Source organism: Lutjanus erythropterus, chromosome 19, assembly GCF_056507025.1.
Source record: "Lutjanus erythropterus isolate fLutEry1 chromosome 19, fLutEry1.hap2, whole genome shotgun sequence".
In the NCBI taxonomy this organism is placed as follows: Eukaryota; Metazoa; Chordata; class Actinopteri; order Lutjaniformes; family Lutjanidae; genus Lutjanus; species Lutjanus erythropterus.
Window position 1 is genome coordinate 8886643 of NC_139335.1, and position 23703 is coordinate 8910345.

Below are 23703 nucleotides of genomic sequence, written 5' to 3' on the forward strand. Positions count from 1 at the left end.
CCTGAATAATACAAATTAACAAATATATTTTATCTGTAGTTATTATTTCCCTCCAACATGTAGCTTCACTGGGGTGAAGCAGAGAGGACAAATTTACAACACGACTCATACTGTGCGCTAAATCGGTGCATGTGAGGTGGCATACATCCTACAGATGAATGAGTCCTCCATCAGTAGGAGCTGTATGACACAGTGTTTCAGTTATTTTTGTGCCAGATTATCCCACTCTCCTCTCCTGCACACCAACACAAAGCTTGTAAGAGGGTGCGGTGAGAGTCGCTGTGATTAATAGCACCAGCAGTAACTGTTTATTTTACTACTACGGCTCTATAATGCAAGCAGACGTACGCATACACAGCTACACATTCACGGAAGAGCTAACTGCACTGCAAAATGGGAAATGCAGCCTGGACTCGCAGCTCGAAGCCTACAAGGAGATGATTTACGGCTGTAATCACAGCACATGGGTCTCCAGATGCTTTTACATCAGTCGGACAAACACAAAAACACTGTTACCCTTCTCTTTCTTTGCTATTCATGAGAAGTGGGAATCTTTTTTTATCCTCTGAGACAGAGAAATCTCAGAATCTGAGAGCAACAGTTTGTGCATCTATGTGGAGATTATAATTTCTGTCTTTCCCCATCTTCCCAGGTCCCCCCCCCTCCCTCACCTCACTGACCCATGAAAGAAGCCATGCCGGTCCTCACAGCAGGAGCGGGTGAGATGAGTTGGTGCACACACATACTGTCAATACTGCTTGAAGCTTGTTGTGTTCCATCTGTTCATTTTAATCTACATGAGCGTTTTCTTCTTCCCCTCCTCTGCAGGGCTCCATGAAACGTTGGCCCTGCTGACCTCTCAGCTGCGCCCCGATGCCAATCACAAAGAGGACATGGTCTTCCTCAAAGACGTCTTCAGTGAGAGAAGCTTGGGATACCTCATGAAGGTGAGCTTATTACTCCTTGATGGGTTTAGTTGGATGTCATGAAAACTCGTGTGTCATCCAATGTACAGACCATGGAAATTAAGTTTCTTTTTTTTTTTTCTTTCGAGAGGGATTATTTTTTGGGTTTTTCAGCCTTTTTTGATAGGACAGCTCTAGACTGACAGGGGTGTGGGGAGACATGAGTTTCCCTTTTTTGTTAATTAGTGGCATATTGAAAAAACAGAAGATTTCAGAGAGTTACAGCAACAAATATTTAGCTCTTGGTGCAGATCAAGATCTCTTTGCAGCATTTTCCCATGAACTACAGAGTTTATTTAAATAAAGAATAATAGGTCAGTTAGACAGTTGGATTTTAAGGATTGTGCAGTTTTAATGGAAATGTCAACTCTGCTTCTTTTTTACTGTATGTTGTTTTTAAGCATGCAGTGCATACAGTATCATTTTAGATCTTTGGAGAGCTTTTTTTTTTTTTTTTTTTTTTACCTCTAGTAGCTTTATGGATGAGTTTAATTATAAGATCCTTATTTTGTTTGTACACAAGGATTCACGTGCACACATGTGCACATGGGTTGATGCAATTAATATTTCTGCCATGGGTTTCATACTATTCCACTGACCTAGAACTCACCAGAAATGTAGCAATGCACCAGGTAAGAGGACTGCTAGCTGGTAATCATCGATAAAAACAATGCAGGATTTAAAATATTTGCTCTGCAAATGTTATAAGTGGGGGAAATGCAGTCATTTGTCAAGAATCCACATAATACACTTTGTTGAGGAACACTAAAAGAAAAGATAACACTTATTTACAAGAAAACTCCTGAGAACACTTTTAACCTTCAGTGTTTTCCAAAACTGTGCCTTCCTTTCTGAAACTCTGCTCTAATGAACTCCATCTGTTTGTGTTACAGATTCATGAGAAGCTGAGACAGTACGAGAGACAGAGTCCAACACCGGTCCTCCACAGTGCCTCTTCTCTGGCAGAGGATGTAAGTTCATCACACAATCCTCCCACACACACACACACACACACACACCCTAAATTACTTTTCCACTTGGGCACAGCAGTCAGTCACAATGAGTTAGCTCCCACAGAGAAGCAACGCAGGTATCAGAAGTGAATTTTAATGTTCTCAAAGTGCTGAATCATCCTGATGCTCATCTAATGAAACTCCATATCCTGCTGCTCTCACCAGTCATCAGTGGGGGAAACTGCTGACCTTAGATGCTCGCCACTTATCTCCCCCTGTGTGGATGTCTGTGTATCTGTCTGCATTTATTCTACAGTAAACTACAGCGTGTATTCCCAACATACACATGCACAGGTTCATACCAGGTCAGAGCACCCTTTTCATGTGTGTGTGTGTGTGTGTGTGTGTGTTTTGATCGGCAGGTGGCCGAGGAGCTGCAGAGCGGACCAATGAGCACCGAGGAGAAGGAGCTGCTGCACCTGCTGACGTCACCACATCTCAAGGTAAAGACACAGGCAGACATTCATGTGGCCATTTTTTCTGTCTGATATTTAAGGCCCTACATGGTCTGGCACCTCGGTATCTCTCGGACATGCTTATGAGCTACGAGCCACTTAGGTCATCTGGAACAGGCCGCCAGGTTATTCCCTAAGTCCCCACAAAAATTGGTGAATCTACCTTTAGCTTTTACGCTCAAAGCATTGGAACATGCAACTGAAATTAAACTGAAAACATTCCTTTTTAGCTGCACCTTTCAATCTTCTGGTGGGCCGGTCTTGACTTATTTATTTATGTTTTTTTTTTTTTTTACTTCATTTTTATTTTATTTTATTTACACTATTATTTCTTTTACCTCAAAATGTATAGCCTTATTGCCTTTAATTCTTTTACTTTATGTTATTATATCTTCTTTATTTCTTCCTTTTAAATGGGTTTAATTCTCATGTCTTATTTTACTGGCTGGTTGCTGGTCTTAACTCATTTTATTATTTATTTCTGTTGGTATTTTTTTTTTAATGCATCTGTTTTTATTTTGCACTATCCACATAGTTCTTCTTCCTGTTCACTCTGTGCAGCACATTGCACGCCCACCTGGAATGAAATATGCTATATAAATACATTTTTGCTTGCTTGCTTGCTTTAAATTTGTCCTGACATCAGACTGTAACTTCATCTGTGAGGCTGTTCACAGATTCTGGCACACGTCAGCACTGCAATCCCAGCACGTCTGTTTTGCGTCCCATCAGGCCGTTCTCTCTGTGCACGACACTGTGGCTCAGAAGAACTTTGACCCCGTGCTGCCACCACTGCCGGACGACTTCGAGGACGAGCTGGAGGAGGAGTCGGTGAAGATTGTCAGGCTGGTGAAGAACAAGGAGCCTCTGGTGAGTTGTGATAGATGCGAGTGGAGAGGAGAACATGAGGAGAGCAGCAGGAGAACAGAGACCTTTGCTCTTCTCTGTTAATGATCTTATTCTTCCGTCTGTGCTCCAGGGAGCCACCATCAGGCGGGACGACGCCACTGGGGCGGTGATCGTGGCTCGGATCATGAGAGGAGGTGCAGCAGACCGAAGTGGTAAATTATGCTGCTTCTATTTTTGTCACTTAGGGCTTGTAAGCCTCAACATGAGAAGTAAACTGAGAAGAGGGTGTGAAATTAGGCTAAGTGATGAGGGTCAGGGTAAGAAACAAGAAAAAGGTTTATATTTTAGAATTTTCTTTAATCTTACAAAATACTGTATCATTTTACCTCAAATAAAAAAAGTCAGAAGAGACAACAACTCTCTTTATTCACCTTTTTAACCTAAAATTATTCAGTTAAATATATTAGTTGTAATAAATATATATAAAAACTTGTGTTGGCAGGGTTGTGGAGAGGTGGGTACCCTGCTGCACTCCCAGTGGTTCTGTCCTGCTGCTGAGACCCCAGAGACACACAGTCAAAGATCTTAAACATATATGTAACTCTGGCAAAATTCATGCTTGGCATCCAGCCTACTGGCATTAAGTGTACAGTTGCACAAAAGAAAAAATGTAGCATGCCCTGCAAAAAACATATAACTCTAATGAATTACATAGTCAGGTAACCCAGTTATTTTGACTTAAATAAATGGTTGGATGACTTTAAGAACCTTAAAAGCATGAAAGAAGCTGCATCATAAAAAGGCTGCCAGTAGAAGAGGTGGTGAATCACTGAAATGCTTCAAACCCTTCTGCATGTGCAGCTTAAATGGGTGCTGCTAATGTTAAAGAACTTTCTGGGACATTTTTTGGTATAAAGTTAAGAAATGGGAAAGACTCGAGGATGACATGCTAAAAAAGTTCCTAGCCCAGCCCTCAGGAGGCTCCTGAGTTTTACAGCAGTGAGACAAACTCGGTGAAACAGTTTTCACAGAAAATGATGCATATATGCATGTGATAACAAGTCAAACCGTGATACTGGAACGACTGAGATCAAAGCCGCTGTGAGAGAGAGGGATGCAGCAGCAGGAGGAGCTAAATGAGAGGGTTGGTGTGGTTGTTGCTGAAACTCAACGCTCTCCACCCGTCCCCAGAGAATCAATCACACATGATATAGACTCAGCAAAGACCCTTTCATGGGCGTTGCCATGGAAATATCAGCCACATGGAGGTGTGTGTGTGTTATTTGGCATTATAAACACGCATGCTGGGAAAGTAACCCGATCAGTGTTCCTTTCTATTAATCATTTATGTCTTCCTTCGTTTCTTGCTGCATGAAGTGATGGAAAAAGCTCTTGTCAGTGTAAAGTCTAAAGCTGTAGAGAGATTTCCGAATTAGCCTCAGGTCTCTTTGTATGTCTGTGAAAGGCTACATTATACATGTGTGATTGCACAATAGTGTGTCTGCTGTGTGCTGCTGTGTCCTGAGGGAGAGTCTTATTGATCTGACTTCTCTCAGTCTTTGATTTCATTGTTGTGGCTGCAGCTAAATGGATCACAGCTGAGGTCGGAGGCAGCCCGTATCTGTGGATCTGACGGCGATACTGATGTTTTGATATGACTGATAAAACCCAAAGAGCCAGGGAGCTCAGCGGATACTCTGACTGTCACTGATGCACTGTCCGTAGCTTCATACTGTCCCTCCTCCTCCTCCTCCTCCTCCTCCTCCTCACAGGTTTGGTCCATGTAGGAGATGAACTCAGGGAGGTGAACGGAGTCTCTGTCATCCACAAGAGGCCTGACGAGATCAGTCAGCTGCTGGTGAGACCCACAGTTCTGAAGGATTTATTTCCAGAATAATCATCTTTTTCAGTTGTTCACTTCTTAAAGGAATAGTTACGATTTTTTCGCTTGTTTATGCATAGTCAGTGTATTACCTACAGTAGATGGCCGTTGGCACAACTCCAGTTTATAGAAGCAGCCAACAGAATGCTTTGTTAGACCTACTCCAAATCATGGCCTGAAGGTGTCTATCAAATTTCATGATAGTCAGAAAAAATCTTTAATGAGTTACTGCCAATTTCCTACAAAGCTCCAAGCTTGCAAACATATTTTTACTTACGTCGGCCATGTTTTTTGACTGATCTTGCTCATTTATGATAGAAATGACTATCTCAGTCTCCTGATGCTGTAAACCCTATTTGGGGTTAATACAATAAAAAATTAAAAAACTGCATAACTGTTATTCAGTTCATGCTAATTAGCAAAAAATCCACCACAACAGGCTTTTTTTCAGACTTGTGTGCCAAATTTCAAGCCAATCAGACACACTGAGTGAAGGGCGTGGCTTTTCCAAAAGTGCATTACATTATAGCGCCACCATGTGGCTGACTGGGCTCATATTGCTTGAGATTCTGATGCACATCATTTCCAATTATTGGGCCAACTTTCCTGTTTCTAGCTCATTCCAGCACACAGGAATTTTAGCTTTTGCAGCACATAAATAATAATAAGGTGGCACAAAACAAAAAGGTTCTAGCCCTCTAGGCTTGAACCCTAATAAATACATATACGATAAAAGATCTCATAAAACAGCAAAGCAATAAAAGTGATGAAAATGGCAGAAATAAAATGTACATTTACCAAATTCCTGCTTGAATAAGTGGGTGTTCAGTTGAATGTCTAACATAAACATATTCAAATATATGACCAAATTCAATGAGATATCCTGAAAAGCATTAATTTGGGCGTTTTTGCAGTATAAAGCCTGTGTTTTGTTTATTTATAACCAGGGTTTCCTGTATTTACCTCAGGAAGAAGCAGTGATAAATAAAGCAGTGGGTTAACTATAAACTGAGTGAGTGATGAGCATTTCTTTAGGATAGTAGTAAGATGGTAGTAGTGAGTGCTCACCTAAAATGCTCCATAAATCTTTTATTTATTTAAAAACAGGGCACTCTGATAGTCCATTAAAGATATAATCTGCCTAAATTCCACCTCGGGGTGCCTTTTAAGTATATTTAGTGTTTGTCTTTAATTTGAGGCTGCACTCACTGTCTTCTCACCCCTACTTCTCCTGTCTATTTGTGATCTAGTCCCAGTCCCAGGGCTCCATCACTCTAAAGATAATCCCTGCCATTAAAGAAGAGGACCGCCTGAAGGACAGCAAGGTGAGATGAAGCATGAGGGACGGAGCATGCTCAGTGAAACTGCAGCCGAGAAGAAACACTAGTTGTCGTCTGTTTTATTGTGGCATTCCAGATCATTTCTTTAAAGATTTAAGTTGAGGAATAAAAGTATATCGTTTTCAGATCATCATTAGATCCATGGAACCAGTCAGATAAACAGTTTCGGGCTTTTTTATTAATATGTAATACCCTTTTGGTTCCAGGTGTACATGAGAGCCTTGTTCGACTACACCCCGTTGGAGGACAAGGCAACGCCTTGCCAAGAGGCGGGACTTCCCTTCAAGCGGGGCGACATCCTGCAGGTCGTGACCCAAGACGACCCCACGTGGTGGCAGGCCAAGCGTGTGGGAGACAGCAACCTGCGGGCCGGACTTGTACCCTCCAAACAGTTCCAGGAGAGGTGAGAGCACCCGGGAGGAGACGGGTGTCACATCACGTATCCGTTAGCTTCAAATGAACAACCTGTGGTGTAAACTCATCAGTGCCAGGACTGAACGGTTCACCCACTCACTGCTTATATTTATTTTATCCAGCCATTTGTAATCTGTTAAATCCACATTCATGTGTTCCATTTTGAGGGGTCAACTATGATTAGATCGAGCATCAAAGCAGTGTGGAAAAAAATAAATTGAAACACAGCCTTGAATAGGCGCATGCTGATACCGCGAGTGTCATAATCCGTCAGTAAGATGATCTCAGCAGGCTGGGAGATCCCTGCCAAACACTGCAGCGTCTGTTGGATTAATAACCACAGCTTAAACACAGAGAAAGACACAGCTCACAGAGGTATCCAAGCTCTCAAAAGCCTTAATATGCTGTTTTGCAGGTTAAATAAATGTTTAGGGTGAAATGACACATTTCAGATGATGTAGGTTTCTGCGGCACTCTGAGGAAAACAAAAGTAGCATGAGCTCAGGTCCGTTTAATATCAGACATCACATAGTGTCATGGATGGATTACTGAGCAGAGGCCCACAGAGGCTGAGGTGTCTGTTGATATTTCTTACAATGTCAAACAACTACAAAGAGATGCAGAATGACTACAGAGGAAACAACAACAGCAAAACTAAAGGGACACAAACTGTCTGCAAAGAGACACAAAACTACCAGAGAGACACAAAATGACGGTGTTCAGACACAAAACCAGCAGGGAAGGATGAAAAACAATCACAAAGAAATGAAAAATGACTGCAGAAGAAACAATTGACTAAAAAACTACAGAGATACGCAAAGGTACTACAAAGAGACACAAAATTAATTCAACGAGACATAAAACTACAATGAAGAGATGGAAAACAACCACAAGTGAGATAAAATGACCACAGTTTGATGCAAAATAACTGTGGAGAAAACAGGAGGCACAAAGCAATTACAGAGAGACACTAAAGTACTACAAAGAGCCACATAATGAATGCAAAGAGTCATAAAACCACAACCACAAAGAAACATTAAATAGCCACAATTAGATGCAAAATTACCAAAAAGAGACACAAATATACCAGATGCAAAACCAGCGTTAAGGTACACAAAACAACCACACAAAAAGGTATAAGGCCTGAAAAGAGAAGCAAAACAACCACAAATAGACACAAAACAACTGCAAAGAGACGCAAAATTAGCAAAAATAGAAGCAAAAGAACCACAAAGACACATAAATCGACCAATCACTGAAAATGGATGCAAAACAACCAGAACTTGACCACATAGACAACATGTCGTCTGTTGCTGTTTTCGTGTCTCCTTCAGTTTGGTTGTGTAACTCTTTATGTGGGAGGGTGGGCGGCGTTTGTGCCCAGAGGTCCATTGTCTCATGGTGTCCCTCTCTTTTCACGTATGAATCTTTTGTCCCACCTCTCTGACACTCCCTCCTCACGTTTCGCTTACTGTGTTTTTCTGACCTGATAATTCTTCTCCTGCCTCCATCCTCTTTGGCTCTTTGTGCTGCGACACATTCCTCCAGGCGACTGGCTTACAGGATGAAAATGGGCACACTCCCGAATCCAAAATCCCCTAAAAAGCCTGTCTGTAAGTTTCTGCTTCTCAGGATTCCACTGCATCTTTCTGCATTGTTTCATAATTGCGGTTTACTACCTGCAGCATCTCTCACTATCAGCTCTCCTCTCTCTGCTAATGCACTCAGTCACTGTCATTAGAGGACAATAATATCTCCGCTGGATAAACGCAGCAATGTTTTCATTGACATTTATTGACCTTTTTGCTGGTAATTGGCATTCTCAGAGGCATTAGTATTCATTGTCCATCCTCTCCGTGCTGCTATGTAGACGTTTTTTTTTAAAGGGATGAGAGAGGGAGAGATGGAGGGGAGCAGAGACGGAGCGAGGGATCACAGATATGAATTAATCTCTTTCATGTTTGCTCCATCTGGCCAGAGAGCAGTTCAGCTTAAGCACATCCAGACAGTGTTACAAGCTGCCCCCACTGAGAAACAAAGCCTCGACAATACATTACACTTCTCACTTTCTCACTTGATGCTATAGAGGCGGCGTGTAAACAGCCAGGTGAGTGGGTAATATGAGCGGTGGCTCTTCGTGGCGCGTAAGCTGCATGCGATCCGATTAGGCCTGAGCCACGGGGAGACAACAAGAGCTTAGCAATATGGCAGCTAGCCCTGCTACGCCACGCAGCAGCAAGCCTGCGGGGACTCTTCTGTCTCGGCCTCCCTCCACGCTCCTCCAGCTCTCTGATTAATTCCCCCTAAATCCCAGCAGGGGCTCTTTAAATGCGGAACCCCCCCTCCCTCCCTCCCACACCCCCTGTCTCGTCTGTGACGTCACTGACGACCAAAAAATATTTTTTAAAATCTCCAAATCCTCATTTCATGAATTTCCAAATGTCATTCTGTTATCTGTCATCTGCACTACAGTGATGTCCTTTAACATCTCTAATGCTGATGTTTTTCCTTGTTGCATTCTGTATCAGATGACCAAGGATGTGATAAAGGTGGGTACATGTGCAGCAACCAACATGATTCATCTAGAACACACAGACATCACACACAAAAAACACAGCTGAAAGTGTTCATAGAGGCCTCAAAGCCTGCGTGTATGTGTGTGTATGTGTGTGTGTGGAGAGCTTGCATGTGTGCCAGTGGGGTGTGCATTTGGGATTTCTACCGCTTCCAGCTTAATTCCTCCTCTCTTGCTGTTAGTGCACCAGACCAGAATAGAGATTCTTTGCCTAGTGTGTTTGTGTGTGTGTTTGTGTGTGTGTGTGTGTGTGTGTGTGTGTGTGTGTGTTGTACCAGGTGATGTGCAGGCAGAGCAGCATCCCCAGAGACTGTAGTCCAACCAAGCAGAGGTTGTTAAAGATAACAATAGCTCCACATTTCTTTTGCGTCATCCTCGGCGCCTATTATCTTTTGGTCTGTTTTCCATCCTCATCTTTACTCCGTCGTACTCTCAGCTGCGTTTTTAATGTTGTTTTCACTTGTTTCTGCACTGCTAAGGTATTTTTTCCACTCGTAATTTGTCTGTCTTCCAAAAGTAGTGTATAGTGTCACAAATTATATTTGATAAGGACATAATTTAGACATTTAGATGAGTAAACAACTCTTTTCAGTTACACTATTTTTCGGCATACTAAGACATGACAAGCTGTACTTTGAATTAAATTAGACAAAATCTAAAAATATTAAGTTCCTTATTAGTCAATTAACAAACACAACTATACCCTAATTAGACACCTTACACCTAATGGTATACTAATAAGATGTAACAAGCTGCAGTTTTTTATTTTTAGACAAATTAGACAAAACTAGAAACAATATCTTCATTAGACCCTTTTTTAAACTCTTGTTAAACTTTATTGGAGGGTAACTGAGGACACATTACGACAGAACTGTAAACTAAAGTGAAATCACTTATCTACAAGTGGAGAGACAACTTCTTTGTCTGGTCCCACACAACTGGCAGACTAGCCATGACTGATGCCTACTTCCTTGATCAAATCACATTATCTGCCTACAATATTACATTACGAGTCTGTGCAGTCACCCATACACAAAATATTCCTCTCCCTCTTTAATTTTGGTCTTTACTTGGTAGATCTGGTTCACACATTGATTGTTAATGGTTTTAAATAGTTTACAGTTCAGTTCTGTTGTAGTGTATCCAGGGTCATAGTGCTGAGAACCAGAGCACAGCTACAGTATGACGCACGCATGCTTATGCATTCATGACGCACAGACTGCATTTACAACGACGGGCCCCGTGTTTAATCTGTGGAATGGGTGGGCAGGATCACAAAAATGTGGTGCATTTTCATAGTAAGAGAGACACTGTGCACGGCACAGCAGCGCAACTTCATTTATGATTTAATTTTGTTTCCTCTGTCCTGTCAAGCTTATAACTGGAGTTTTTTTTCTCTTAAATTAACTACACATTTGCTGCAGGTGGATGATTTATGCATACAGATTTGGATGACCTCAGAGCCCATCCTCACATCACCTGTATGGATCTCTGCATCAATAAAGAAAATGGCAGCTGTCTGATCAGAGCCATACACTTAAATGATGATTCAATCTTCGAATTATTGTTCTATTAGCATTTTACAGGGTAAAAAAATGGCGGAGCCTTGCTCCAGCGCACTCCAGCAGCACTACACCTGTGAATGAGTCCCAAATTACAATCTTAAAATGGTTTAACAAGGGGAAATAATACACATTAATTTCATAGTTCTGTTGTGATGTGGCCCTAATTACCCTCCAAGAAAGTCTAATAACGGTCTAATACTGTCTGATACAGAAGATATTATTTCTAGTTTTTATTTAATTTGATACAAAGTATGGCTTGTTATGCCTTTTTAGTGTACTGTGAAATTAAGTGTGGCACATTTTTCTTTTGTTGTGGAGTTGTTGTAGAGTGTGTGTGTGTGTGTGTGTGTGTGTGTGTGTGTGTGTGTGTGTGAGAGGCAGTTTGTACCTCAGCTGTGCATCTTTGGGGAGTTCAGACTTGTTTTCGTGTGTGTGGGTCACAGAGACTCTGCTCACAGCTGGCTCCTCTCCAGACGTAGGAGAGACCTTTCTCCTCTCTCTTCTCTCTCCTCCTCTCGTCTCGTAATGTCAAATCTCTCCATCAAGCCTTCGTTAGTGGCCGTTGCCTTCATTATCTCTTGGCTGCCCCGCCACTCTCGCCTCCTGCTGTCTGCCTGCCTGCTGCCTGTCGCCTGCCCTCTCCAACGCCCGTGGCCCGCCCCCCTCTTTAACTCTTCCACCCCCCCTACTCCTTAACTCTTCCAGGTCTCTTACCCTGTGCTTACCCCCTCTTTTCCCTGCTTGCCTCCCTACAGAGGACTGTGACTGTGAGGGCTATTTCAATGGACAGTACATAGGTGAGAGCGTGCACATCTTTCTCCACCTCCTTCTCCCTTTCCGCTCTATGCCTGCTGCAGCCTGGCTGTGCGCTGGTTCCCCGGGTGCTTTTGGGCTTGGGGTCAAAATGACTGCTTGTGAGGTTGACCTGTCTGGGGCTGGGGGTTGAGGGCTAAGCGGAAGGTTTCCAAGGGTCAAGAGATAGGGTGAAAGACAAGGCCAAAGGAGGAAACTGGATGAAGGTACATGATTAATTTGGGCAAAGGAAAAGGGCAGACGTGTGCAGATGTACAAAAAAAAAAAAACCTGTTACAAGTGTTTTGTATCAAACGTAAAAGGAAAAAAAATGTGTAGGAAGCATCGTCTCACACTTATGCAGGTGCCAGTAACAGATCTGCCTCTTCAGACACTCCACTGCATAATTAGAGTTAACAGATAGTTCAAAGTATCAGATATCACAGCTCAGGCAAAACAAACCAGAAAAGTACCATATCATTAGATGCTACTTGTAGAGTAAATAGAGACAATTAGTAGTACATTTACTGTAAAGGGATAGTTTGGATTATTTTGAAGTGGGGTTGTGACAGTCTGGAGCAGCAGCAGCAGGAGTACCAGTGTACGGTGTACAAAGCTAAGCAATATACTGCTCTGGACAGGGTCAGCACCAAAACTTATTGTAGGCAACTAAAATAAATAAGTGTACGTTACATTTAGAATATTCTCACTGCTTTAACTTGATTTTTAACAGCCTTCAACACACAGCGACAAGTGTTGGACTTAGTTTTTGGCTACCTGTTGCCAGCTTCCACTGATAATGACTTGCAGCCTGATGCTTTGTTTCCAGTATTCTAAACATACCATTAGGTTGTTTATTTATGTTATTATGGAACTTTTTTTTAAAGGGTTAGTTCTCTGTTCCCTGTTTTACAAGATAAACTTAATGTTTTTTGTGAAAGGAGTCTGGTGCTTTGGAAAGCCTGGTGGTTTGCTTTCAGAGAAGGGTGTCTGATGTCATGTTAAAGCGGTGAAAATATTTCAAATATAGCGTACACTTGAACTGATGTTGATTTTTTTTTTTTTAATAACTGCTGACCCTGTCCACAACAGCACATTGCTTAGCTTTGATGCTGGAGCCCATCTCTGCTGCTCCAACCTCCATCTCCTCTAGGCAATACACTCACTTTGGATAAGTGCCTTATACAACCCCACTTCATAGAATCCAAACTATCTCCTTGACATAGTCTTTAATAATTTCTAGTTATGCATGAATATTCACTTGGGTTGAAATAAAGCTGTTCTTTCAAGATAATTTCTAATTTAGTACCAATTTATGGTTCTTTCCAGGGAACTTGACTGTAAATTATTGGGAAAGTACAGACCTGTAAAGTAGAGAATATGCCCATATATAACTATAGTAATGGTGAATGTTGGTACTTGTTGCATTTAAATAGGTAGGCTGGCATTTATGTTTCAACTTAACAGGCTTTACTGAATTCAAATCGGGGTGGAGCAAATACATTGGCCCCTTTTATCCTCAACCCCTCTCTAGCCTTCCACTGACCTCCCCTCCCTCACCCTTCTTCAGCCCAACCTGACCCCCATTGACTCCTCCACCTCCTCCTGTGAGCTGCTGGAATGATGATGAGCACAAGGAGTGATTCAAACACAGCACCTCCTCGCTGTAACAGCAAACACGTTGTTGAAGCAGTATCTGTGCCTCCTCTCATGCACTCTGCTTGGAGCTGTACAACCCTCCCCTTTCCATCCCTCCGCCCGCCCGTCTGCCCGCCCGCCCACACCCTCCACCTTGCGGTGTTTGGATCCTCCTAAACCTCCCTCCTTTGCTCCCACCCTGCATCCAACTAACCGCCCTTGCTGCTGTGCTGTGGCCAGTGCACTGCTTCCCCCTTCCCCAAAACACCCTCCCTGTCCCCGCCACCCCACCCCCATGAGGGCCCTGCTGCGTTGGACGCATTGCACACTCAACCAGGCACGTTTGCTGCTCGTTCACCCTGTGTGGAGGTGTGAGGCTGGGTTGTGTGATGCTCTAACGCCAGTTATAGTCTCTCCTAAGTGTAAAGCAGTGGCGCCCTCCTGTGGCCAGGTGTTTTCCTGGGAATTTTATTCAGGTACAGTGCCCAGCTCATTCCCTCAGGTACACACCACTGACGGGGGATACAGACAGTCCTGGCCATGGGAGACCCTGATTTTCAGTCAGTCAGTCTGTGGTGTTTCTCAGGGCCAGGCTGTCCTGTCTGTCCTGCCTCAGCACTGTAGCCTCGTTCAGAGCAGCATGCCTTGTTTGGATCATAATGTTGGAAAATTATAATGTATATTTGGGTCACTGATCTGTTTTGAACTGCTGAAAGAGTCCTCATCATTTTTTTAAAGAATGAATTGAAAGAATGTTTGTTTAAAACAAAGTCTGCTTCAGTCTCAGGTTTCACATGGGGCCGTATTCACAAATATTGTGAGAATCCTCTGAGAGCTCCTGACTTAGCCTAAACATTTCTAGTAAGGAGACCCTGGCTTAGGAGTAATTTAGGAAAATTCTCAGAGCAACTCTGCCTCAAAATAAAGATTTTCCTTGTCAACCAGTAGTTGTCGGTTTAAGCCATTAGTTGACTAGTCGTTGTGCGTTTATGATATTAATTCAATCATTTAAAGATATATTTTTGGGGCACAAAGTGAGCTGACTTTTATTGCGTCAAGTGGGAGATTAATCTGTCTGATCTGGCTTTATTTTCTTTTAGTGAAACACTTAGTAACACTAAATAAGTGCTGTATAAATAAGTTTTTTTTTATTATTATTATGAAGGCATATCACTAATGAGGTGAATCGCAAACATGATCCCTGCACAATTTAATCTGTTGCGTTTCACTGACTCACTGTCATTAAGCGTTTGGAGAATATTTCTCCACGACTGTGTCTTTGTGCCATTTTCCCCTCTGCTTAAGAAACACTAACGCCTGGTAAAAATCCTCCTCACTACTCTGAACAGATTTTCACCTTCAGAGCTCTCTAAAGGGCTAACATGCTTTGAGGATAACTTTTTATCTGTACCAGGACCTACTCTTAACTGTGAGGGGAAAATCTTAAGAGTTTTCTTCAAATTTCACCACTAGGAGCAACTCTTTGTACTAGGAAGCTTTAGGAATACGGCCCCTGATGTGTTCACTATTGGCTGCATGTAATCCAATGTTCAGTTGAAGCATGACGTCTGATTTCAGCTAATGTCTCACACTATCAAGTATTTACACTTCAGATAAGAGTGAGCTATTTTCATCTATGTGCACTATTTGCAAAGGTTTTTAATGCATGATTATCTTGGGTTGGTCTTGAATTTATTCAAAACATGTTTGCTCACTGCACTCTGTCTTTAAATGCAAAAAGATTCTATCTGCATCATGGAAGGAAAGTACTGTAGTCATGTTATGTAATCTTGTGTAATAATTTTCTGGTTCATGGCAGTCTGACCCAGTACATTTTTTTTCTTTCTGCTCCTTCTTCCCCACCATCTCTGGCCTGGCTGTAGCTGGTTTAAGGAGGAGTTTTCGGCTGAGTCGTAAGGACAGGCAAGGATCCTCTGGAGAGGGTTCAGATCCTGGAGACCCCGACTTCCTCACGTACGAAGAGGTGACAAGGTACCAGCAGAAGCCCAATGAGAGACCCCGTCTGGTGGTCCTGATCGGTGAGACTAAGCCACTGAAAGGCACAAATGTTCTCCTGTGACCACAGTGACACCTAGTGGATCCAACTGTGTGTTGCAACACATTTATGACCAATTTCTTGCAGCTTTTTCAACATAACGATGCAAGTTAAGTTCACCATCTTTATTTTTTTTCTCTCCTTTAAACACACAATCGGCTTGCCAAGGTTCTCTCGGAGCACGAATCAATGAACTCAAACAGCGGGTGATTGCTGAAAACCCACATCGTTTTGCAGTGGCTGTACCACGTGAGTTACCCAGCATCTATATGCACTGTAATAATAATAATACAACCCTATTTCCAAAAAATGTTGGGACACTGTGAAAAAAACAAGCATGTACTCCAGACCTGTTTCTCACTGAAAATGTGTGGTGCATTATGAACAGCAAAATATGACAGTGGAGACCTTGGACTGTTGAGCTCCTGAAGCAAGAATGAGAAAGAATTTAACTGTCAAACCTTCAACAATTATTGTCCTCAGTTCCCAAACACTTACTGAGTGTTGTTAAAAGGAAAGCTGATGTATCGCAGTGCCCCAGTCTCAACCTTTTTTGAACACGTTTCAGGCATCAAACTCAGAATGAGTGTATCTTTATTAAAAAAACAATCAAGTAAATCAGTTTGAATATCTATATTAAATATCGTCTTTGTACTGTATTCAGTTGAATATAAGTTTTTACGCATCAGCACATTCTGTTTTAATTTAAATTTTAAACATTGGAGTTGTACTTCTACTTCTGCCATTACTATTTACTATATTTATTTAATATGGCCTTTCAAACCCCCCACAAACAAGAGCAAATAAAAGAAGAAGGAGAAGTAAACAAATGAATAAAATAATAAAAAACAATAAAGAAAAGAAAAGAAGAAAAAGCCAATTGGTAAAAGTGAGTCTTAAGAATTGATTTAAAAGATGACATTGAATTTTCTAGTCTGGGTTCTTGAGGTGAGTTATTCCAAAGTGTTGCAGCCCTCACAACAAAAGTCCTGTCGCCCGTGGTCTTGACCAGGGAGCAGCTAACAGGGCTTTATCAGATGACCTCAAGCTACAGGCTGGTGAGCAGTGATTTAGAGGCTCAGCCAGGTAGCTCTGTGCCATATTTTAAAATCAGTTCTTAGACAGGCAGCCAGTGAAGGGGAGGTAAAATAGGGGAGATATGATCATGCTTTGATGATGTGGTTAAATGAGTCAACATCACACTAAACTTACAAGTAAATCCCTCTGTTGTGTTTCCGCAGATACCACCAGGCCCAAGAAGCCCCATGAGAAGGAGGGTGTGGAGTACCATTTTGTCACCAAACAGCAGTTTGATGCAGATGCTTTGAACAACAAGTATGTTTACAATGATACTGTTCTGCTTTTGTCTAAACCAGGGGTTCTCAAAGTGTGGCTCACAGGCCAGTGGCATCCCTAAGAAACAGTTTGTGCAGCCCCCAAACATGACATGAAATCTGGATGACCAAAAAAAATTCAGGACAATCCCAAATTGCAAGCAGCTGTCCTGAATCATGTCCTGTTTGTCCAGAAAATTAACTGTTAGCCTAGATAATATGAATGAGCTAAAATGGGAGCCGTCTGTATGCGGCATGAAAAGACTTATGCAGGCAATAATTCCTGCTTTTTATTCTTAAAAAATCTCCCATTCCTTTTTGTAAAATATGTCAGAGTGTTATTGATGTGTTTTCACTTGTCTGCTGCACTGACATACCAGATTGTTAATGTCATTCAACCTGTTTTAAAACAGATGACAGAAAGCGCAGCTGCCACTACTGAGATGAATTTAAAAAAATGTGTTTGTGAGCTCCTACAGCTTAAAATGACTGATCATAAATCCTGCAACAAGTTCATAGATTTTTATTTTCTGTGCAGCCTTCAATAACATAAAATAGGATATACTTTATTGTTGAAATCTAGCTTGGGCAAAAAAAGGCTGCTGCAATCCACATGAGTATAATACAAAATCATAACATAATATTACAGAAAAATACAATAAGAAACAGTATTGTAAAGAAGGACAGTGCTGTAGTACACCAAAGCATAATAATAAATATATATGACCATATGAAGAATGTATAAAATACAATATTATAAAAAAGGTGCAGACCTAAAATGATACATAAAACATCATCAGAGATTCAGGAAGTTTGAAATTTCTATTCTGTCCCATAAATTGTGTTATTGTATGCCCGTTTCTAATTAATTAGAGTTAATATTAATGCCGAATGTTCACCAAATGAATAAGTGTCTGCTTATGAGTTGTAATAGATCATTAATAATCTTTTGGAAGGAGTAAATGTTTATAATACTTAAATTGAGCAATATATTAATGGAGTCTGGCAGGCAGTCGGTAAGCTACAAGAGTATATTTTCAAAGCAGCAGCCTTTTGTTATCAGGATAACAGGCTCATCTTTACACTGACAGACAACTGACAGTAATAAACAGCTGACCAACTGGGGGACTTGTCATCAGTTGTTCTTGTCAAATTCAAACGTTGTGCTTGTCGGGTGTTCCTGCAGTCTGCCTGAGCTTCCTTGAGGCTGGGGAGGAGGGGGCAGGGGAAACAACTCGCTTCAACCATAGATTGTATTTTAAATAGGATTTCACCTGTCTAATATTCAGTCTGTAGCTCCAACTCACTAGCTGGTCTGCAGTACTTATTTCTGGATGTGCAGTTGATACATATTGCTCCTTTAAAATAAGGAAATCATAGTTTAGGCAGCTGTTTATATTGCAATCATATTTTGGCTGCTCACATTGGCTCATTGTCATCAAGACTTTGAGAACCCCTGGTCTGAACTTGCATGATTTCTTTCCTGCTAAAGTTCTGTTGTTTCTCTGCAGGTTCATAGAGCATGGGGAATACAAGGAGAACCAGTACGGCACAAGTATAGAGGCTATCCGCTCTGTACAGGCCAAGAATAAGATGTGTGTGGTGGATGTGCAGCCTGAGGTAGGGTTCATGTTGCAACCACTGAGCACATCTTGTTTAATGTGGATCCAGATGTATCACAGTGCACTATCATAACATGTCAGGAGTAGCAGATCCTGCAGGCAGCAGCAGTTTGTTGACTGTTGGAGTGGATGAGGGCAGGCAGTTGCATCAGATCTGCTCACTGTTTACTTTCTCCTCTCGTGTCTGATGCTTGACCTCCGTTTGCTCTATTGTATGTAAATTCTCCACCACTCCAGGCTCTGAGGAGGCTGCGGACGGCCGAGTTCAAGCCCTACGTAATATTTGTCAAACCTCGTGTTCCTGAGAGCAGACGTCGCCGCAGCGCTGCCACTTCACCAGGAGGGGGAGAGCACGGCCGTATTACAGTGAGTCCTGAGTTTTCTCTTTGCAGTAATAGCTATATCCCAACTCTATTCCCAAACACAGCTGCAGAGTGGATTAGTATGTAATCAAGTAACATTTCTGATCAGTTACACACCAGATTTTTTCTACCAGATACTTGCCATTTTCATCCAAAGCACAATTAACTAATAGATGGTTGTTTTAGTTTGTCTGCTGTTAGTTGTTATAAACTCGTGATTATTCAACAGACATCAGGATCAGCTGACTGGTAGATCATTGATATCTGGTTAAGGCCCGCACAGGTCAGCATAATTGCTGAAACCACAGGGTTCGCCTTTCCTGTTTTTTTTTTTCATTGGCATAAAACTGACAGACAGCCTGGTTTAGCTCCATTGTGGTGATTGTTTTAAGACCAGCAGATCTCTTTCCACCACTCATCCAGTAAATCAAAATTCACATCAAAATCTCACATTTTGAAACAACTTGTTTGAAGCAGTAATACTGATGTAGCACAGTCACAAGTGCGTACTTATAGTGTTTCACAAATGCTTTGAACACGGCTCAACCCAAACTATCAGCTTTGTAATTTGTATCTAAACTCACTTCTTACTATTTGTTGGCCGAGGGCTCAGTTTGCCAAATTTGAAATATGCAAGCTTGAAATAACTTCCTCTTCTCATGCTTTTATTGAATCACAACAGGTCCTTGCAGTCTGTGTTCGAGCGTGCAAGAGTCTGGCAGTACTTTGCAAATTGCAAGCAACAGTTATTGTGAAACGTGATTCAGCCACTGTTTTCAGTCAGTGTTGTTTAGCTAAACGTGTCAGACACTTTTAGAGGGAGCAGCCAAAAGTGCCATTACAGTTATGGTCTCTGTGGAGCCAGACTGTCTCACTGGTGGAGGAGGATTCAACCTTCAGGTCCTCCACAGGAATTATGTTAATGGGATGCATCTTTCAGAGGTTTCTGTGTCTGCATCAAGACACAGCTAGGGGTAAACCTGCTCAGCAAGGTGGTCAGGTGACTATTTACCTGTGCAAAATATTCAGTTTTTTGCCTTAATTTTGAAAGAGAAATTATTCTTACTAAGCTGGTTACATGATCAATAAAAACAAGTAGTCCACAGTATTCTCACTTACATGCAAACTTTAACATAATGACATACATCTTATTATAAATAGTTGCACATATCCAAAAACTGTGGATATCAAAATGTTTCAAAAGGAGGTGCATTTCTCCTTCTGACCAGAAATGTGGATTTTTCTTTTGTGCATCTCTGCCCCAGCCTTTTTAAAAGACTGGAGGATCTGTAAAAGTAATATATATATGCATGTATAGCAAAATGCTAACCAACTAGCAAGCTAGTATGTTCTTACCAGAAATTTGTGCTTAATTAGTTAACTTAAGATATGTTGATAGAGTTTCCACCAGGTACCAAGCTAGCTCAACTGTTATTGAAGCACAATGCCATATCTGCATATCCAACATCCTAACTGGAAAATGCTACATTAGGATTATCCAAACTGAATATGCTGTTTATATGACACATTAAATTCACAATATTGCCAAATTTAGAATAATAGTGAAAAATTAGTGTGCATGCAAATATAGTCATTGTGACTGTGTCTTTTTTGTGTATAAACCATTTAATTTGCTCTCTGCAACAGGATGAAGACCTCCAAGAGATGCGTCAGTCTGCCATTCAGATCGATCAGCAGTATGGACACCTGGTGGACCGGGTCCTGATCAAAGAGGACTCAGCCAGTGCCTGTGCAGAACTGCGAGGTATCTTAGAAAGGCTGGAGCGAGAGTCCTTCTGGGTGCCTGTCAGCTGGGTGCGGACCTAATCTTAAATCCCCTGCATCCTCCACAAGAACTTCACACCCAACCCACCCGAATCCTGCACCAGTCCTCTCCTAATGAGCCGACCCACCCCCTCCCCCCCTCCAAAGGCCTGCTGGCCAGCCTGGGAGTCTGCTGAGCTCCTCCTGTGTGACTGATGCAGGGCTGGTCACACAGGTGCAAACTGAGGCACCAAAGGGAGAGGATGATGTCAGAGGAATACCTCGTCGTCTGGGGAATCACAGCAGATCGTCAGCTCTCTTGGCCCAAAACTCACAGTCGTACTGTCACTTCCTACGGTCATATTTATTCAGGTTTGGTTTTAATTTATTGACTTCAAAGATAAGGGACAGAAGAGAGTTTGTAGTTTCAGAAGTGTTTTATTCCTCACACTGTCACTCTTTCTAGCTGCGTCGTTCACTAGAGTGTGTCAGGTTTGGGATCCCACTCAGAGGATTGCTCAGTCAGTCAGCTTTATCGTGACTCTTGTTGGAGTACCTTTAGTAGCATGTTTTTTTAGTTTTACAGTTTGATTCAACTCAATGCCAATCGCAGAATGCTTCCTGTTAATTCTTACTGCTCATGCGTCCTGTACAGTAGAGGAACCGATCATACGTTCAACAGGACTAACTGATATATACAGTTACGTGAATGCCAGTTGAAACTGATGTGCTCTTTTTGCTAAAACCATGAATTTAATTTCCACACATTGACAGAGATAAAATCGTATCAAAACGGAATGTGAGAATTTTATTTTCTATGAAACTGTTTGTTTTTAGGAAACGCATGACGACTAATTATTTAATCTCAGATGTTGTAAATATTGTAAATGTTACTCCTCGTGTGCCAACGAAAGATCTCGTAGCACTTCAATGCAACCTGTTTACCGTCGATCCCCAGGAACCCACATCTGTTTGTGTGTAGAATAATGCTGTGCACAATGTGTGTGTGGATGGATGTCGCAGTGTGTGTTCACATACACCAACCTGAGACGCTCCTTTTACGTACAGGAATGGATTTTGTACAGTTTCCTTGCACATATCTGTATTTTTCACTGCAAAAGAAGAGGTCGCTACTAGATGTCTGTTTTTCTTTGATAATCAGGGTTTTACTTTGATGTCCTGTCAGACTGCAGGTACAGTGTGGAGATGGGAGACAAAATATCCACAGATTTCACATTAGAATTGCAATCAGCAAATATTTTGATTTAAATTTATTTATCAAGCAAAAAGCTAAACATTCCCTAGCTACAGGTTTGCAATTATAAGGACAAAACAAGCGATTTGAAGAGTTGGAGTTTTAAGAAGATTATAACAGACATGCCTCACTAGTCCGACTTTTTAGAGAAAATAATTGGCATATTAATAAGTAATGAAAATAATTAATAGCACAGTGGCAAAATGTTTACTTAAGGTAAAAGAACAGGTTCACATTTTTTCTAATATTTTAAAAATAAATACCGGCAAATCCCCACACATACAGTGAAGCAGTTCTTGGTTGTTGTAATTTTTCCTTCTCTCTTCCTACCAGTTTAATATAAGAGGTTGACTGGGAGTTGACAGTAGGGCTGCAGAGGTTTAAGTGTTCCTCTGCTGGTATGCTGTCTGGCCAAATAAAAAGGGAATTTTGAAGAAAGCCTTTAGCTTCAGCTAAGTTCATTTATACACAGAAATGAAGGATTTTGTCGACCGTCACTCAAGGGCTGTGTCCACCAAAGCAGTTTTTACCAGCTGAAAACGCCAGGTGGGAGGGGAGAATGGGAGAAACTGTGTTGTTTGTGTTAACAAAAAATGGATATTAAAGTCTTGGCATAAGGTAATATTTTTCTCTGGATAAAGTGAAGGCTGAAGCACATAAGGAGAGAGAGGACAAACCCACCAGTCTGTGTGGGTTCATGGGATTTTTTGGGGCGAGGAAACTTCTCTGTAAGTAACACTAGTTAAAGATTTGGGGCCTCATTTATCAAATTGTTCTTGGATTTGTACTGGAAGTTAGTCTTAAAATAATTTCCAATGGTGTACTGCTTATGTTGGAGTATCACAGACTGTGATGAAATCTGCATTTGCTTTATGATCATTATATCAATTAATGGTGTGAGGAATTAATAGCAACACACTCCCAAGCAACTTGTTTGGCTTTGTTTGCCTGGCCTCAATCTCCTCTCAACTCTCTGCCTCATCACGCTGCTGGTGTTTGTTGCAGGGTGTAAATATACGGCACTTTCTTTGGAAAAAGTTAAAAAAAATATATGCTGTCCTCCAGTCAAAACACTTTGGTGGACACAATCCCTTATACTGAAATCACTTAAAGGAAGTATGGAGAGAAGAAATTATAGTGACCAAGCGCTCCTTCAAGGCATGCGAGTACAAAGAGAGACTTGAAAAAATATGATCCTGTCCTTTAGTGACACAAAACCGGTGAATCTACAGGGGATGACAACATTTAGGATAAATCATCACTCCTGCACTGGCATTTTCTTGAGTGTGTTGAAAATTAAGCAGCTTCAAAACCCCTCCTGTTTTTTTTTTTTTTTTTTTTTTTTTATTAAACATGCAATGTTCTCTTCATGTGCTGTACGAACCAAGAAACCCTGAATGTTGAGTTTGTAACGTGACATGTACAAAGTGCCATAATAAAGCTAGCTGAATCGAATGTTTGGCATTTCATTAAAATGGTCCATCAAAAAAAATACTGTTAGCTTTTTGCTTTACGGTGTTTGCTCAGCCCGCAGTTTGCTCAGCCCGCAGTTTGCTCTAACATTGTAAAGTCAGAATGTTTAATGTGTGCATTTACCTCACAGCTGCTCTTGGCTCCGGCGCGGTTCATTTAAGTGCATCCAAAGCGTTGCCAGAAGTCCTCGGCTTGTGTCCACAAAAGCACTCCACTCCTCGCATCTCTATTCTATCAGCGATGTTTTCCAGGTGGTATACACTGGGGAGAGATTGTTGTCACAGTGATAGATAAGGAGAAAACAAGTGGAAGTTCAGCAGAGAATTTAAATGCACTTCAGAGGAACTCA

At 41.5% G+C, this 23703-nt stretch overlaps 1 protein-coding gene across 3 annotated transcripts; it reads left to right on the plus strand.

Annotated features, from left to right (window-relative positions):
• The first annotated feature begins 655 nt into the window (after positions 1-655).
• On the plus strand, positions 656-21201 carry mpp3a (MAGUK p55 scaffold protein 3a). Of its 3 annotated transcripts, XM_084743998.1 has the most exons (19): positions 656-719; positions 829-947; positions 1859-1936; positions 2341-2421; positions 3166-3303; positions 3413-3494; positions 5055-5140; positions 6415-6489; positions 6711-6907; positions 8467-8531; positions 9447-9467; positions 11814-11855; positions 13899-13964; positions 15372-15527; positions 15713-15793; positions 16786-16879; positions 18390-18498; positions 18738-18866; positions 20510-21201. In XM_084743998.1, the coding sequence occupies exons 1-19, from the start codon at positions 683-685 to the stop codon at positions 20687-20689; spliced, it is 1836 nt and encodes a 611-aa protein (XP_084600124.1). In that variant the 5' UTR covers positions 656-682; the 3' UTR covers positions 20690-21201. The 3 variants fall into 3 exon arrangements, with proteins under 3 accessions (XP_084600124.1, XP_084600122.1, XP_084600123.1); XM_084743996.1 differs by lacking the exon at positions 13899-13964; XM_084743997.1 differs by lacking the exons at positions 11814-11855; positions 13899-13964.
• The last annotated feature ends 2502 nt before the right edge of the window (positions 21202-23703 follow it).